Source organism: Enoplosus armatus, chromosome 12 (genome assembly GCF_043641665.1).
Source record: "Enoplosus armatus isolate fEnoArm2 chromosome 12, fEnoArm2.hap1, whole genome shotgun sequence".
NCBI lineage: Eukaryota > Metazoa > Chordata > Actinopteri > Centrarchiformes > Enoplosidae > Enoplosus > Enoplosus armatus.
In genome coordinates, this window is record NC_092191.1 from 13,864,219 (window position 1) to 13,880,332 (window position 16,114).

Below are 16,114 nucleotides of genomic sequence, written 5' to 3' on the forward strand. Positions count from 1 at the left end.
TGTGCACAAGAGCAACACTGCACCAGGGTTGCAATAGGAGAGCGACGAATAAAACATTTAAAGCTATCATGCATCTGGGAATGCAGAGTCCAGCATCTTGCAAAAACAGGGCAGTTAGTCACACCACATACTGTAGGTAAAGTGTTACGTGTCATATCTGTTATTCTGTTGACTTTTTAAGTCAAACACATTAATAATGGTGACATGTCAGACCAAAGCCGGGCGCCACAAAGCATGTTTACAGCATACTCAGGTTTTCTGGGATTCAACTGTATAAATCTTGTTTTCTGTCTGTAATGATCCAGAGTAAGAGAATGAAAAGGTTGATGCAAAAGACAACTGCTCACACTGTACAATGGGAGAGGAGGAAAAAAGGTTAGTCATGCAGCTGAACATCAGGTGGCGCTGTTTTCTATCACATTATAAGACACAAATGCAAACCACTCAACAAAAGAAACAGCCAAGTGTCTAACCTCTTCTGCAGAGGTGGTCTGATCTGAACAATGCTGGGAGAGTTCGCTGTAGGCCTGATTGAGTGCCTTCAGCTGCTCCTGGGCCTTTTCTCTTTCCTCCTCTGTCATTCTGTAAGACAAAGCACAAAGAATGAGGCTGAGACTGTAAACAGCCGACAAAGTCTTTTGCATGTTGGTGACAGTAGCTTGACTTACTTGTCACTGTGTTTGTTCAGCATCAGTTGTGTGGCCCTCAGCGCTTCTGCAATTTGTTCCTTCTTAGTGACCATTTCTTCGACTGACACCTAGAACATCAAACATATTAATACTTTATATGCAGAACAATTACTCTTCTTTACTCCTTTATGACTACTCTGTGAGTAGTCACCAATATTATTGTAGTAAAAAGGGACACAACAGGGACACAAATACTCACACACATACACATACTAGAATTGTTTAAAAAGATTGAATTACACTTTTCATATAAACTAAATTAATGAATAAAGATATACTGCACACTCCAGTGACTAGATTAAACATAAAGCCCGGCCCAAAATAATGTAATCCAATAGAAAAGCTATACAAATATTAAACTTTTGTTCAAAATGTGTCAAAGAGGAGTTGATACAACTCTATGGTCATTTTTGAGGCTGTAATTTGTGATATTTGACTGCTTTGTGCATTATTTCCTTCCTTACATGCAGGGACAGAATATCAGAAACACTTTCACTTTCACAGAAACACAATCAGAGAGATGGTTTCATAATTTGACAAAATAAAATGAAATAGTATTTGCATTTAGCATTGTAATTGTTGAATTGGAATTTTAATTACATTTTTGTGTGCATAACGTACAAAAAATGTACTGTAAATTTACTTTGAAAAGTTAATCCAAATCCTTGATTGCTTCCAAAATAAACCTTACTGACATATTTTTATGTGAAATAAAATCATAACAGCTACTAATAAACAATAATAATCAAACATTTTATTTATATTACAGCATTTTACTTTAACTGTGGTTGCAATGTGTACAACAAAAACAAAATTAAATGTCAGTGTCTAGAACTCATGGTCCAGATGACAGCCCAGGGCTTTATGATTATATAAATGTATTGAATGGAATGCTTTAAAATATAATATATAGTTTAGCTCAATGTTAATCTCTGATCTGAACTGGCCTCAGAGATGTGAAACAATCTTGACATAAATTACAATGTGTAAAATAAGTCAGTGCTTTTAGCATAGTTTATTTTAGCATATTTTAGCTTAGTACACGTGTAATGATAATGTAATGAGTCTAAACTCCTTTAATGCATCTATGTATATGTTCTCTTTTATAATCTACAACATTGGACAGATGAAATTCTGTCAAAATATCAATGACAACACATTCCTGCAGGATCACCAAACTGCTCCTCAGCACTAGTCTATGACAGAGTGCTATTGTGATATACAGTACACATACAAGAAATTTCAAATTTAATTCAAATTTCAATTAAACAATGTCAGCTTTGGGCCGTATATATACTGCATGTTTCCTTAGACACACAGGGACAAACATCTGAAATGTATTTTGATATATTCATAACCTGTTGTGCAGATATCATTTATTAGTCACTGAGGTTGTTCTGAAATATGAGTGCTTGTGCAACTTATACATTTGGTGTTACTGAATCATAATAACCATGCATTTGTAGGCCAATGAACAATATGATTAAGTAATTATAACCACTACCTATAGTGTAAAATATATGGATTAACTGAATCAGAAAGTAGACAGTGTGTTTTTATTAGAAATCATACACTGTGACAGCGAAAGGCTGTTATATCATTTTGATTAGAAAAATACTCTTCACCATTAAACCAAAGCATTATCTCATGTACAACATATATGTGGCAGCATATGAAAACCGGACACACCGAAAACACCGCAAACAATGCACATTATTTACCTGGGGCTTATTCGAAGCGTCTGTGTTGGCATTGCTATCTTTCAGAGCATTCCCATCATTGTTTGCACTCTGTTTCACATTGGACATCCAGTGCAACAGTTTGCTAACTTTATCACCATGCTCTCTCTTCTCCTCATCAACAGATCTCTAGAATTAAAACAGATGGGTTTTTGACAAGATCGTTAACTTTGTTACAAAAGATAAACAAAAAACACTTGAGGTGGGAATCCTAAAAGGGAGGGTCATTGCCAAAATACATTTATAATCAGGCTAGAAACACCAAAGCAATGGAACCATTGTTAGTTGTATCGACCACTGTATTAAAACGTGTGTAAACCAAAAAAGAAGAATCGACACTGAAGTCAAGGTAACATCACAGCCAAACACAAAACCAAAGGAAATTCTTTTTGCAGGTTTTGCTTTTATGCTATGGACAAGCATATATTTACAAATGTTTATTGCTTGTATGCCCAAACATAATGAAATGTAGATTTGGCTCCATAACCATGAATTTTTGTAGCCTCCAGCAACCTTAAACCTGTGTGGCAGTCGCACACACTTCTTTCAAGTGCCTCCTTGAACGTGATTCTTCTCTTGGTCTTTGGACAGGTGAGGCTTTTGGTGTGGAACTTCTCATCTTTGAGAACAGAGGCAGTGACTTTGTCAACAAGGCCGCTCTGAATGACTTCTTCAAGTGAGACTCTATCATGAGTGTCAGGGTTTACCAATCCTCCAGTAAGGAGCTGGAATTCGATACAGCGAAAACCAGCATCTTTTGGCAAGAGGTTTTCCTGAACAGCCTGGGAAACAGACAAAGTCTTTGAAGTCTTGGGGTGAACAATGCCATTAAATGCCTGCTCAAACTGTTGGAGCTGCTGATTCAATGCCTCATCTAAAAGACCTCTTTTGAGAGCCTCTGAGAGGGTAACTTTGTCCCCTGAGGAGGGGTCGCAAATACCTCCAGTGCAGGCCTGGGCCTCCAATAGCCTTACGGCGGTAGCTCTATCAGTAAAGCCCTGTTGAAAACCCTGAAGAACTGACAGCCGCTTCCTCCGAGTGACATCCCACAGACCAGCAATGGGGCTGTTAACATCTTCCACAACAACCATTCTCGAAAATATGATGTCCGCTATCTCATAGATACTAAGAAGCCCACTGCGATAGCTTTCAAGCTCTGATGTTTCAAGGAACCTCTGACTTAGAGAGGACTCTAGGCAAAGTTGTCGGCCACTTTTGACATCAGTAATGATGTGAAGTGGGCTTCCACTGGCATCAACTACAGACTTTTCCTGCCATTCACTCTCCAGCTGTGACAGAAACAAATACGTCCTCTTGTCAATGTGTCTCCCCTTAAATGCTTCATACGCTGACATTTCGATACCACAGGTGCTCATGACAACAGATGCTCTATGAGAACTTGTGGGAGAGGTGTTTGTTAGATGTCTCTCACCAAATGGGAAGAGAAACACTCCACCATCGATGTCATAAAGGCATGTCTTCAGTATTTCAGAGTAGTATGCTTTCTGTCCGGTGTCAGGGTTGTGGAAACCTTTGGGGTTACTGACTGGATCATACAGACTCTGTAGAGTCTCCTTGTTCAAAAGACCCTGATCAACAGCGATACTAGCTGGCACCCTGACACCAATCTCTGGATTGATCAGTCCTCCAGTGGCTACCTGGACCTCAAGGATCTTCTTGCCTTTGTATCTATCGAGAATCCTTTCCTCCATTGCCTGAAACACAGACAGCTTTTTGCCAGCGTGGATGTAACCACTAACAGCTTTCTGAGCCTCTATCAGTTTATCTTTCAGGCCTGTCTCTATAATACCTCTCTCCAGAGCCTCAGCAACTGAGTGAGTTTGTCCTGTGGCCAGATCTGTAAGGCTTCCTGTTGCAGCCTGAGCCTCCAGAAACTCAAGAGCATACGTCTTTGCTAAGAAGCCCTTCTCGGCTGCTTCTAGGAAGGATATCTTTTTCTTACTTGACTCCACATAAACTCCAGCAATAGCAGTTGGTTTGCTGATGTACTGAGAGAGTGATGCTTGCACCTCTTCCATTGTGATAAGGCCCATCTCCAACTTATGCAAAACCTCCTCATCCAAGAGCTTGTATTTGATTAAGTAATGTACACTTGTGCTGCCTTTGAGTTCTGGGAGCTTTTGGGAAGTTGAATAAATCAAACTCAGTTTTCCCTCGCCGTCTTCTTCTCTTCTCTTCTCTGATGTGTTTTCACTTGGCCGTTTGTCTGTTAGTCCACACAGAGCCATGTATCCACGTGTTGTCACAGTCATGGGCTCATCAGAGTTGACTTGGCTCTTATAGGTCACATTTTGTACTTTTTGTAGGAAAGTGGGAGTTTGATAAGTAGAGCTATTCAAAGTTTTCTCTGTTGGTGGATCATGAAGGCTTTGGCTTCGAATGACTTCCATTTTATCTTGTTTGACTTGTTTCATTCTTTCAAGACTGTTTTCTTTCTCCATTGTTGCCATCTGTAGATGTGACATTGGAAGAACTTTTAAGTTACAGAAGACTAAAGTTCACTGTTACAGATAATTACAATATTTTAATAAATACAAAAAAACAGTAAAACTGTTTTACATTTAAATATTCATCCATACCTCTGATGACACTTTCATTTTGAGAATCTCGTCCTCCAGGTTGTATTTTACACTTTCATATGAGGGCACCATCTTCTGCATTACTGTGCGTTCCGTCTTCAACGAAGCAGCCTCGTTGTCTTTCACACAGTGATGTCTGGTTTCAATCACTTCCTGTTTGTTTATCCTCTGGTTTTCAGTCTTCATCCTGACCCCGAGCGTCAAAAGCTTTTCCTGAAGACTTTTAACCTCTTTGACGTACGACTCTATTTGTTCCCGAAGAGATCTTGCTTCATTGTCCTTCAGTGTCAGTTTCCACTCATCATCTGTCAACAGCTGTTTAAACTTAGCTGACTCATTTGACTGTTCATTGCAAAGGCTTTGTAAAGTACTTATTTTTGAGTTGAGTTTAAGTTTGTCTTCCTCGAGTTGGGCAATTTGTGATTTGGCCTTTGAGAGGTCATGACCGAGCTGTGTTCTTTCTTGCTGCAGTTTGTCCGTTTTGATCTGCAGTTGCTGCTGTTGGTCCGTTTGTTGCTTTGTTTCCACAGTAGTTTGATGCACTGTTTTTATCTGTTTGACGTCTTGTTTGAAATACTTGTTAAGCATCTCTGCTAATTCTGCGCTATGTGACTGCTGTTTTGACTTCTCACTTTCATTTGAGATTTCAGATTGAAGTAAAATTAGTTTTTTCTCTATTTCAGTCTGCACTAGCAACAACTGCCTCTCATAGCCATCTTTCTGAAGTTCTAGTTTACTTTTCAGCTCCTCTAGCATTTTCTTGCACTTCTCAAGTTGTTCTTCCATCTGTTGGGACCTCAGCTGTAGGACAGAGTTTTCTTTTTGCTTTTGATCAGCTTCTGTTTGGGCGCGCTGCAGCTTTTCTTTCAGCGTTCGGACTTCAGATCCCATCGAGATGCTTTTCTCTAGTGTCTCAGCTTTCTCCCTCTTAAGGATCATATTTTCATGCTGTAGATTTGATCGGGATTTGTCAGAACTCGACATTATTTCTTTAATTGTTACTTTATTTTTCTGAAGCTCAGTCTCCAGCTGCAATATTTTGGATTCTTTGACTTTTCTTTCTTTGGTCTCTTTCAACAATTCATCTTTAGTTCTTTGCAGAGAAGAGCTCAACTCTGAAAGTTTAACATTCAAGGTTTCTACTTTCCTGTCTGTTGCTCTCTTGTCGTTTTGAAGAGCATACATCTCCTGCTTTAGGTTTTCTGTCATTTTCTCTGAGCTGCTAGTTAACCCTTTAATATTGTGCTTATGTATGAAAAGCTCGTCTTCTAATGCTTTGACTTTATTGTGGTGTTTTTGATTCTCAGCAGATTCTTTTTGCAGTTCTGCATTTTTTTTCTTCAGTGCCATGTTCAAATCATTAATTTCTGAATTTTGCATGTGGATCTTTTGATTTGCAGAATTCTTCTCAGCAAACACTGACTTCAGCTCTGATTTCAGAGTTGTTATTTCTTTCTCATAATTGGCAATATTCGAATTGAGTGTTTTGATTTTCTGCTGCAGTTCAGTCATTTGCCTTACCTCCTCACTGTAATCCTGCAGTTTCATTTGGAGCTCATGGGAGGTCTGGGATTTCTTATTCAGTTCCGCTTCAATAATTCTAACCTGTGATTTGGTGCCCTCCGCCTGAGCCTTGAAGATTTTAATTTGCTGCTCCTTGCTGTCAATTTCCACTGTCACCTGATCAAGTTTAGCTCTTACGTTCTTCAGATTCTTTTCCATCTCCATATTTATCTGCTTTAAGTCATCTACTGTTTTCTGCAATTGAGAAGAAACTAATTCACTTTTTTGAAGTTCTGCTTCAAGGTTTTTACATTTGAGCTGTGCCGCCCGATCAGACCTCTTCATTAAGTTGTTTTCGTCTTTAGCTGTTTGAAGCTGCTGTTTCCAGCTCTCTATCTCACCCTTTAAATTCTTGATCTTTTGTTCAGAAAATGATCTCTCTTTTTCCAATGACTCTGTTTGGATCTGAAGACCTCTAATATCACTGTCAGATGTGACATTTATCCTTGTCAGCTCATTGCATTTAAACTTTAGCTGATCTATTGCTGCATGCTTGGAAGCTACCTCTTCTTCTAAGTTGTTAATCTTGTAAATATTTTCCTGCTCTATGGAGACTTTCTTATGCAGTTCTCCTTGGGTGATCTTCAATTGCTCCTTAAGGCCTTCAACTTCAGTGCTTTGGAAAAAAGTGTTTTGTTCCAATGAGGACTTTGCTCTTTGGAGAGATCTGATTTCCTCTTGAAGTTCATTGATGGATTTCTTCATGTTCAGCGCTTCCTGTTGGAGATCCTCCGATTTCTGTCTCATGTTGATCCTTTCAGTTTCCATGTCCATCTGAAGTTTCTTCAGTCTGTTATTGCTGTCATCCAACAGCTTTTTATAACTTTGTGCTTTCTCCTCAGCCATTTCTGCTCTTTTCTGGACCAGGACTAGTTCCTCTACTTTCTGCTGCAGGACATCTGCCATCATGCTGTCATTTTCTCTAACTGCAGATGACTCAGGCTCACTGTCGACTGTCGACTGACTGTCAAATGCCAAAGGCTGCTGAGCCAGATCATTTTCTTTAACCTGAACTTGTCTTTGTAACTGTTCCTCAGTACCTTTCTCCACGTTTATCTTTCTCTGAAGTTTTGGGCTCTGTTTCTTAAGATTTTGGCCATCATTTGTTTTCTTTAAGAGGTCCTCTAGTTTCTTTTGAGCCAAAGACCACTTGGCCTCTGCCTGCTCAATTAACAGTTTTGCGTGACTCAATTCCTGCTCACTGGCAGCTTTGTCTTTTACCGCTATTTCTAACTTGGTGCAATACTGATGAACATCATGCTCAAGCTGTGATTTCTGAAAGGTTAGATCATCAATTGTCTTCTGTTGTGTTCCTACTTCTCCTTCCAAGGTTTCCAGCTGTGCTTGTCTTTCAACCAGCAAAGCCTCCTGTTCCTGGACCAGTTGCTTAAGTTGACTAATCTCTACTTCCCCTGCAGCTTTATGAAGCTCCATGCTCTCTGTCCTTTTAGCATTCTCTGCTCTGTCAAAAGCCTTTCTGTTCTATAATGCAATAATAAGCAAAAATAAGTCATCCACTGTTTCACGTTTAATTAGAAATTGTAAAATGAATTGCATGAATATTAATTCTTACCAGAGTGGTGCAGCACTATTAAACAATCTCTCCAGGAATTTGTAATTTCTGCATGATTTATAATTTAGCCAGAAATATTAAGGAGAAATGTATCAAAATGATTAATTTAAGATTATTTTAATAGCACTTGTCACTGATTTGATCATTGCACCTTTTCCCTCTGAACCCCAACTTGTAACACTCAAGTTTTCAGCAAATGGGTCTGAGAATACCTCAGCACCAATATTTACAAAATACTACACAAACTCCGGGAGAGGATTTATTGTCCCACAGAAAGGCCAATATGAGAAAGACTTTCCATCAAAGAATAAAAGCTCACCGTCACCAGCAAAAAGGATTTACTGTACATGCAGACATGCACTGCATTTGCGCATTTCCTTTGCTTCTTTTGCACAGTGAAGCAAATATCTTCACTCATGATGAGCTGACCATATGTAATAATAGATACAACCTTCATAGTGAGGTAGTGAAATGTGTTGATGCAAAACAGAAGACCTAGTAACCATGCAAAGATAAGAAGTTGAACCTAAACTGGCAAACTTTAAGCATCCACATAGCCCCAAAAGTCTAAAATGCGCTGCATAAGCAACTGTTAATGTAGAAAGCCAGGAAGTATTAAAATTTGGATCTCACCTCCTCGTCTTCAGTTCTCTTTAACGTCTCACTGGCAAACTTCACATACTGTGTCATGAGAGTCACAAGAGCGGTGTAGCGGGTTCGTAGATCCATAAACTGTGTAAAATTAAACAAAGAAAAACAAGTATGTAATTGAGATGCACTCTACATAGAGCACTGTTATAAGAAAGAAAGAAAATCATAGTTTTACCTCCTGCTGAATGGCATCAGAAGAGCTTTGCATCCTCCGTTTCTTGAGAGGAGATTTGTGTTGAGAGTCAACCATTGCTCTGAAGGTCATCAGCTGAAGTTCATAATCCTAAAAATAAAAAAATGTATGTGTAAATTTAAAAGGTTGTTTCCTTCTCAACTACAGCAATTTTCTGTTTCAATTATAGCTTTGTCAACAAAGCTGGAATGGAAATTACATCAACTGCTAATTTTATATATCAGAAAGACAATGAGAACATTTAACAAAATGGCTAAGCAAAAAAATGAATATGAATGAATTGAAAGTATCTTACCTTAATGGCAGATGAGTACTGCTCTGAGTATTTCTGACACTCATCAATTCTGTTCTGTTTCTGTTCAATTTCAGCAACAAGGACCTGAAAAACACAGACATTTTAAACATATATTCATACATTCACATATATACCGTCTTTATCTTATTATGAAGAAGTGAATTCTTGTCTTACCTTCTGTTTGTTCAACAGCTCAGCCAGCGCTTTGCTATCTTCAGGTTTGTTTTCTTGGGCCTTTAGCTGTGCTGCTTCCATTTCTCTGACCCATTCATCAAGACTACTGTAGGAGTCTCTGTAGTGTTTCAGAGATTTGCTGATACCATCCAGGTCCCGAAGCCTGAAATTGAATAGTTAACATCAATGAGCAATACTTACATCTATAATACTCACACACAAATGACGTAAAAACAATCCTATAAGAAGTAATTAACACTAACCTGCTATCAATCTGGGAGTGGATGTTCTGCCATCTCTCACTCAGCTGATCTGCTTTCTCCTTGTGCCAGTCGAGGTCAAAGTCACGCTCGTTATGGGCCTTAAACATGCGGTCACTGATGACTCGCGCTTTCTGCAGCTCATCCTCCATGTCATGGAACACTTCCTGCTTCTCATCAATCTCTGTCCGCCATTGCTATAATCAGAAGGAGCAATGATTAGTCAGAATGAATTAAAGAACGTTGCCAATGTTGGTGAAATGTTGAATCCAATAGTATAATAATAATAATAATTACCTTAAGTGTTGATATGACCGTCTCAATGGACTTGACGTCAGAGTTCATAGCATCTTCCTCATAGAGTTTGGATTCGTATGCCTTAACTAGCGCCTCTGCACTCTGGCTGTGCCTCACCACTAAGCTCACTGTTTTCAGTCTGCAAAACAAAGGGAACATGTCTTTAATTCAGGTTCTTTCAATGCAAATATCTATCTAGTAAAAATATGCCAGCATGATTACTTCTAGACAAAGAGGGAAGTGTCTTACTTGTCCATATAAATGGAGGACATGGAGTACACTTGGCTCATGCTCTGAACGAGGACGGTGAGTTCAGAGGAAAGCGTTGGCACAGATGGAGAACCTGCAGCCTGTCGGAGGAACAGCTCACACTTCTCCTTCATAACGTCAAGGTCCTCCTTTAACTTATTCAGCTCCGCTGTTTTATTCTGCAAAGCGGAAGAAGACAGCATGTAGGAAATCATGATTACAACAACACCAGCAATTTCTTGAGTATGTTAAATGATTATTGATGCCCGGCTGTGTACCTCATGTTCAGTGATGCGCTGCAGACTCTGCTCCAGGTCGTCTCTCTCAAGCGGTGTGCGGAGTTGCCTGATCAGGTGTTCTTCATGGGCCTCCAGATGCATCCGGAAGTTGCGTATTTCTGAGATGTAATGGTTGTACACCGACTCCTCGTGTTCCTCTGTTTACCAGAAACGTTAGTACAAATAATCACATAATAGAATAAAATATGCTTGAGTATCAAAAGTTTGAAAATCCCAACTATTTGATGGCAATACCACATTAAAAAACAAAGGGAACGTTAAACCTACATACAATATAGTCTCACACATTAACTGACACTAGGTGGCATCACTATCACAGTATAAGGCCAAGTAGGACCTGTTGCAAATCAAAGGAACATTGTACACTGCTAATATGAATTCATACATAAATTAGGACAATGGTTTTAATAAGGTTAGAACTTATTTTAGAAAGGGGGAGGGGGCATATATGTAAATGGCTTTGTGTGTATGTATATTTGTCTATTAACTACACAGACCTATGTGACATCACAACATTACAAGTATTCTGTATTTTTTTCTCCAGATATTCCACCCTATTTAAAACCCATAAACGCACATTAACAAAATCCAAGTGTTTGCTTTTTATTAACAGCAAAGCCAGCCATCTCTTAAGAAAGTCCTCTTAATTCAGTAAAAAAACAACATAATTCCAAAAGGCATTAACTTGAGGCTTAAAAGGCTTAAAGAGCCATGTGTTTCCCTCACGATGTTATGTTTAATGTACACCAACAGCTCCTTGTTGTGTGGGACAGGAGGGGAACGTGAGTCTTGCCTCTTTCTGCAGATCTGAGTAGTTCCTGGTAGTACTCCTTGCAGGCCGCAACGTCTCTCTCTAGCTGGGTACAGTCTGCCACTGTGAACACCTCGGACTCCTCGCTGTCCTCCAAGAACTCGTCGAAGTGGGACTGCAGGTTGCTCAAGACCTGCTGGTGCTCACCTGGTAACATGGTCTTTATCTGCAGTGGTAAATAACACAAACATGTATTTTTCTTAGAATGATCATCAAAACTGACCCTGGTCATCATAAATGATCATCAGCTGGTGATTAAAAGTATGATCGATAAGAGTCTAAAAAGGAAACATAATAATTCAAACGTACTGAGGCCACATTCCAGTTGCGAATGGCTCGTATGTCAGCCATTAGATAATGCCAAGACACCACACTCTTCATGTTGATGTGGGAGTGGTGCCACAGTGCCAGGACATTCTGGTATAACTGCTCAGTTCTGCAGGAAAAGAAAGACACATAAATAATTCACCCCATCAAAGTCAGGTCACCAGAGCTCACGCATTCAGCCACATTTGAAATCAAGAATAAACTTTAAGTAAAGGATATTCCAGACACAAAATGAATCCTAGCAGCTCACCTTGTAGCCATATCAACAGCCTCTTTGTTGGGTGGGGGCACAGTGAAACAGACAGAGGGCACCATGGCCTCATTCCCTGATGGGTTGATGACTTTCCACTTGGCCCGGTGGGAGTTATTGGCCAACACGCACTCATCATCTTTATAAATGGTAATCTGTGATGAAGACACAGCATAAATTTACTATAAAACTTTGAAACAAACTGAGATTAAATATGTGTAATATGGCGTAGAGGACCTCTGTATACCTCTATCTGACGATAATCGCAGATGGCTTTAACAGGGATGGAGGATCTCACGTGGCTTTCAGGGTTCCTGGGCCTGAGCTGCACGATATTCTTGGCCCTGCCCACTAACCCAGCTACAGTGCTGCGGTACTGAAGAAGCTGCTCTTTCTCATCCTAGGGACACGCCATACCAAAAAAAATGTTGTAGTTTCCTTTATTTTTATGTATGCACACACACTTCCTATCTTTCTATCGGTTTACCATGGACTCCTGAATGAGATCCTCCAGTCTGTGTAGGCTGCTTGTTCGATCACAGCTGTATTTTCTCTGAATGGCATCTTGCAGGCTCTTAAGGTAGTCCATGGACTCTTTGGCATCACTGAAAAACTGCACAGGGGAACAGAGTGAGAAATGAGATGTGACAAATTAAATGCATTTTGCTGCACTGACTGAAAAACAGGCAGCAGCTCACCTCAAAATAAACAGCATTCTCCTTCAGATGCTGTTCTACACATGAGCAGAGCTGCAAAATCCAGCTCCACTGCGTCTGCATGGCAGCTCTGTATGCCTGGAATAGAAGCAACTCAGATATAAAACACACAGCATCCAGTTATAATAGCTGGAAAATTACAAGACTTTTCAATCTTTTAATTATAGTGGGAGCTGTATGCAGGGCGGAGACGCCATTCAAACATTTTGAAATCTAATTGTCATACTGACCGCAGAGCTGAGTACACAGAAAAAGGGCTTACTTCAATAGTGAGCCTGGCTGGGTGGTTCTTGAGCATGAGGCGTTCTGCCTTGTCCTGCACAGACTTGATCACTTCCTCCTTTTCATCCAGCTCCCTCATCAGGTCCTGTATAAAGACATTAAACTGAGTATCTCTGGCACCCAGCCGTGGCAAAGGACCAGTCCCTCCATCCTCTCACACGATCTCATATCCTGTCTCACAGCCCTGAGTATGAAGTTAATCATTCAGGCCACAATGCACAAATCCCTTCACTGAGATTATTGTTTTGTTAAATGAATACAGCTGTAACGCAGCCAAACCTATACAACCAAAAGAACAGTCTGAACAAGCCTTTGTTATTCTGTCTGCATGGAAGATGTCACAGATTAAGTTACAGTTAATTAAAATGCTGTTTCATGAAAAAAACGTATAAGATTTACAGCATGGTAGTCTCTTTTCTTGGAGATGTTGCTGTTGCGATCACTCCAGTCGAAGGCAACCTCCTCCTCCTCCTTCTCATTCAGCCAAATGAGCTCCTGAGTCGCCTGTGACACAAAGTCATGCAGGCTTTCCAGGTGGCTCTGTCGCTCTCTTGAACAGCTCTGAAAGGAACAGGCATTCATAAAGTCAGACTACAGAAAGCACATAAATAATTCATAGCATTTATATATTATATGGTTGTTGAGCAGGTCACTTACCAATAGCCTTTCATACTGCTTTTCTAGTTTGTTCAGTTTGTCTGAATAAGATATTTTCAGGGGTATGGTCATCTGAATCTGAGAAAAGAAAAAAACATGTTTTGTTTTCTTTTAGTTTAGTTTAATTCAGAGAGTGGAGTGTAGCACCATTTCAGATCAACATTTAGGTTATAGATTATATAGGATTGTTGATTATAAGCAAGACAGAAACTCCAAAACGCTTACCTCACTCAGTTTGGCATCTTTAAGACTCATTTGAAATTCTTCAATGGCTCTATGTACACTTTTGTGGTTATCTAAATGCATTTCCACACTTGGCAAATCTGATCCCCACTCTGAACGATCAAGCTGCAACTTTAAATCACAAAACAAAACAAATTCAGTATCTTTCTTTAAGTATGAAAAACTAAAGCTACAGTACAATATAAACAAACTGATGGAGACCGCTCACCTGCATGTCTTCCACCCAGTTCAGGAGGTCCTGAACAAATTTCATGTTGACCTCCTCTTCTGTCATGTTGGGGTCTGCCAGTGAGGACTTCAGTAAGGGCTTGCGGATCTGCATGTGTTTCAAATGCCTGAGGCTGCCTGGGTCCATGCCGCCACCACTCCCCATGTAGCTCTGGACTGAAGCTGGCTGCAGACCGGGGGTCAAGGCAGGGGTCAAGGACGGGGTCAGGCACGGTGTAAGGCTAGAGGTGAATGTGGACCCAGGGGTGCCTAACCCCCCTGGAGTGAGTGCTGGAGTGAGGGTTGGTGTCAGGCTTGTGTTGATGTTCTGTGAGAAGCCAGAGTTCAGGCTTTGCGTGATGCCTGAGATCATCATTTTGGTTTGTTCTGTTGTCAGGGTGCGGCCTTTGCTGTACACAGAAGAACACTCGGCTCTCAGGGAGAGGAGGTCATCACGGAGTTTTGATACCCTGTGTTCAAAGAAGAGTAACAATATGAGAAGTCTTAATGTAGGAGAAAATTCAGGGTGTTATTTTTGCAAGAGGATATACTTTGTACCTTTGGACAAGTTGATCTGCAAAGGGGAATTTCCCATCCAGAAGAATTTGGATGTCCACCACTTGTTGTCTGAGGATATTCTCACACTCCAAAAGGTAGCCAGCAATCTCAGCTTCATTCAGGAACTGAATACCAGACTCAAGACGTTTTGCATCCTTAGCAGAGGGAAAAAAAGAGACTCAAAACTCAAAACAAAGAATGTACACTCTGTGCTATTTTATCACAACTTACATTAAGTCAAACACAGATTGCACAAAACTTACAGACTGCAGGGCAGTTCTTGCCAACGCCAGCTTGTCCTCTCCGTTGACACAGTCCCGCTGGACTCTGTTGGCAATCTGCTGCAACATCTCAAGCCTACAAAAACAAAAAGATTTAATGTTAGTTTATAGTTATCACTTAAAAACAAACAAAAAAATAAACTTCCCAAAGCCAAGCACACTGTCACCTCACCTGGATCCATAGACAATGTTGTTATTGAGAAAGACTGAGCTGTTAATTTGTAAAGGCTCAGAGAGGACGGTGTCATTGGAGCCGAAACTGGTGATGCTGCTGTTGCTAACAGACGAGATCCCGCTCAAGTAGGCCATCTTACTTTACACGGTAAACCACTATTGCTATTCCCAGCCACTCCAACAATCAGTTACAAACAAAGCGCTCTGCAGTATGACTGCAGAGCGCTCACAGACCAAACTGATGGAGCAGCTTTCAACTTGCTGATATTTATAGTGCCACAGCCAGGTGAGGAGCGTATAAAATGAATCCCACCCTGAAATAATGTGCTGCCTCAGGGGATAAAACTTAAACAGCAGGTTGAGACAGTACACCTTCATACGAGCTGAGACTGTATAAAACACTGCCAAACTTCTGTAATTGCTGTTTCTGCCAGTTTTCACCACACCCAACATTAATGCAGTAAATATGCTGTGTTTATAGAACGTAAACTTGTCTAAACTATTGTCAGTAAAGAATTGAAAGTCCAAAAGATCACATTTGAGTTTCCATGGAAATAAGATGTACTCAAACAAACATTGATGGAAACCTGACTGAGCTTGCCACAAGAAAGCAGTCACATAATATATCAGAAAATATCTTCACTGAAGCATGCTATGACATCAAGTTGACCTATTTGAGTTTCTGCATTTTTAAAGTAACTAGATACTAGATCAGTCTTTGTTCCTGAACTGCAGAACATAAGAGCATCTAGTTTTTTTGCACTACTTTATTACACAAGAATCAGCTGTTTGCTGCTTATTTTGAAACTCTATCATCATCATCATCATCATCATCATCATCATCATCACTCGATCATCTATTAAAGCGGAACAAAACTCGCCCTTATCATATACAAACTTCAAATCATATGTGCACTTTATCAAGGAATCTGATCAAGGAATATTGTGTACAGCTCATAAATATGTTGATAGAAATCATGGTGTGCAAAGGTTCAGTCAGGGGATTTCCACTTCAATAAGGAAAAT

At 40.0% G+C, this 16,114-nt stretch overlaps 1 protein-coding gene across 1 annotated transcript in view; it reads right to left on the bottom strand.

Moving 5' to 3' along the window:
- Window positions 1-16,114, bottom strand: part of dst (dystonin) — a 100,743-nt gene that overhangs the window by 48,771 nt on the left and 35,858 nt on the right. Inside the window, exons 16-39 of the mRNA XM_070916524.1 lie at window positions 14,897-14,990; window positions 14,634-14,788; window positions 14,077-14,545; window positions 13,851-13,979; window positions 13,626-13,703; window positions 13,368-13,529; window positions 12,949-13,053; window positions 12,669-12,764; window positions 12,458-12,583; window positions 12,218-12,370; window positions 11,971-12,125; window positions 11,703-11,829; window positions 11,376-11,559; window positions 10,562-10,719; window positions 10,284-10,462; window positions 10,035-10,173; window positions 9,741-9,934; window positions 9,478-9,640; window positions 9,304-9,387; window positions 8,991-9,098; window positions 8,798-8,896; window positions 2,411-2,557; window positions 669-757; window positions 474-582 (exon numbers count right to left, since the gene is read on the bottom strand). Of these exons, the coding sequence (XP_070772625.1) occupies window positions 474-582; window positions 669-757; window positions 2,411-2,557; window positions 8,798-8,896; window positions 8,991-9,098; window positions 9,304-9,387; window positions 9,478-9,640; window positions 9,741-9,934; window positions 10,035-10,173; window positions 10,284-10,462; window positions 10,562-10,719; window positions 11,376-11,559; window positions 11,703-11,829; window positions 11,971-12,125; window positions 12,218-12,370; window positions 12,458-12,583; window positions 12,669-12,764; window positions 12,949-13,053; window positions 13,368-13,529; window positions 13,626-13,703; window positions 13,851-13,979; window positions 14,077-14,545; window positions 14,634-14,788; window positions 14,897-14,990 (3,502 nt within the window). The remainder of the gene's footprint in view (window positions 1-473; window positions 583-668; window positions 758-2,410; window positions 2,558-8,797; window positions 8,897-8,990; window positions 9,099-9,303; window positions 9,388-9,477; window positions 9,641-9,740; window positions 9,935-10,034; window positions 10,174-10,283; window positions 10,463-10,561; window positions 10,720-11,375; window positions 11,560-11,702; window positions 11,830-11,970; window positions 12,126-12,217; window positions 12,371-12,457; window positions 12,584-12,668; window positions 12,765-12,948; window positions 13,054-13,367; window positions 13,530-13,625; window positions 13,704-13,850; window positions 13,980-14,076; window positions 14,546-14,633; window positions 14,789-14,896; window positions 14,991-16,114) is intronic.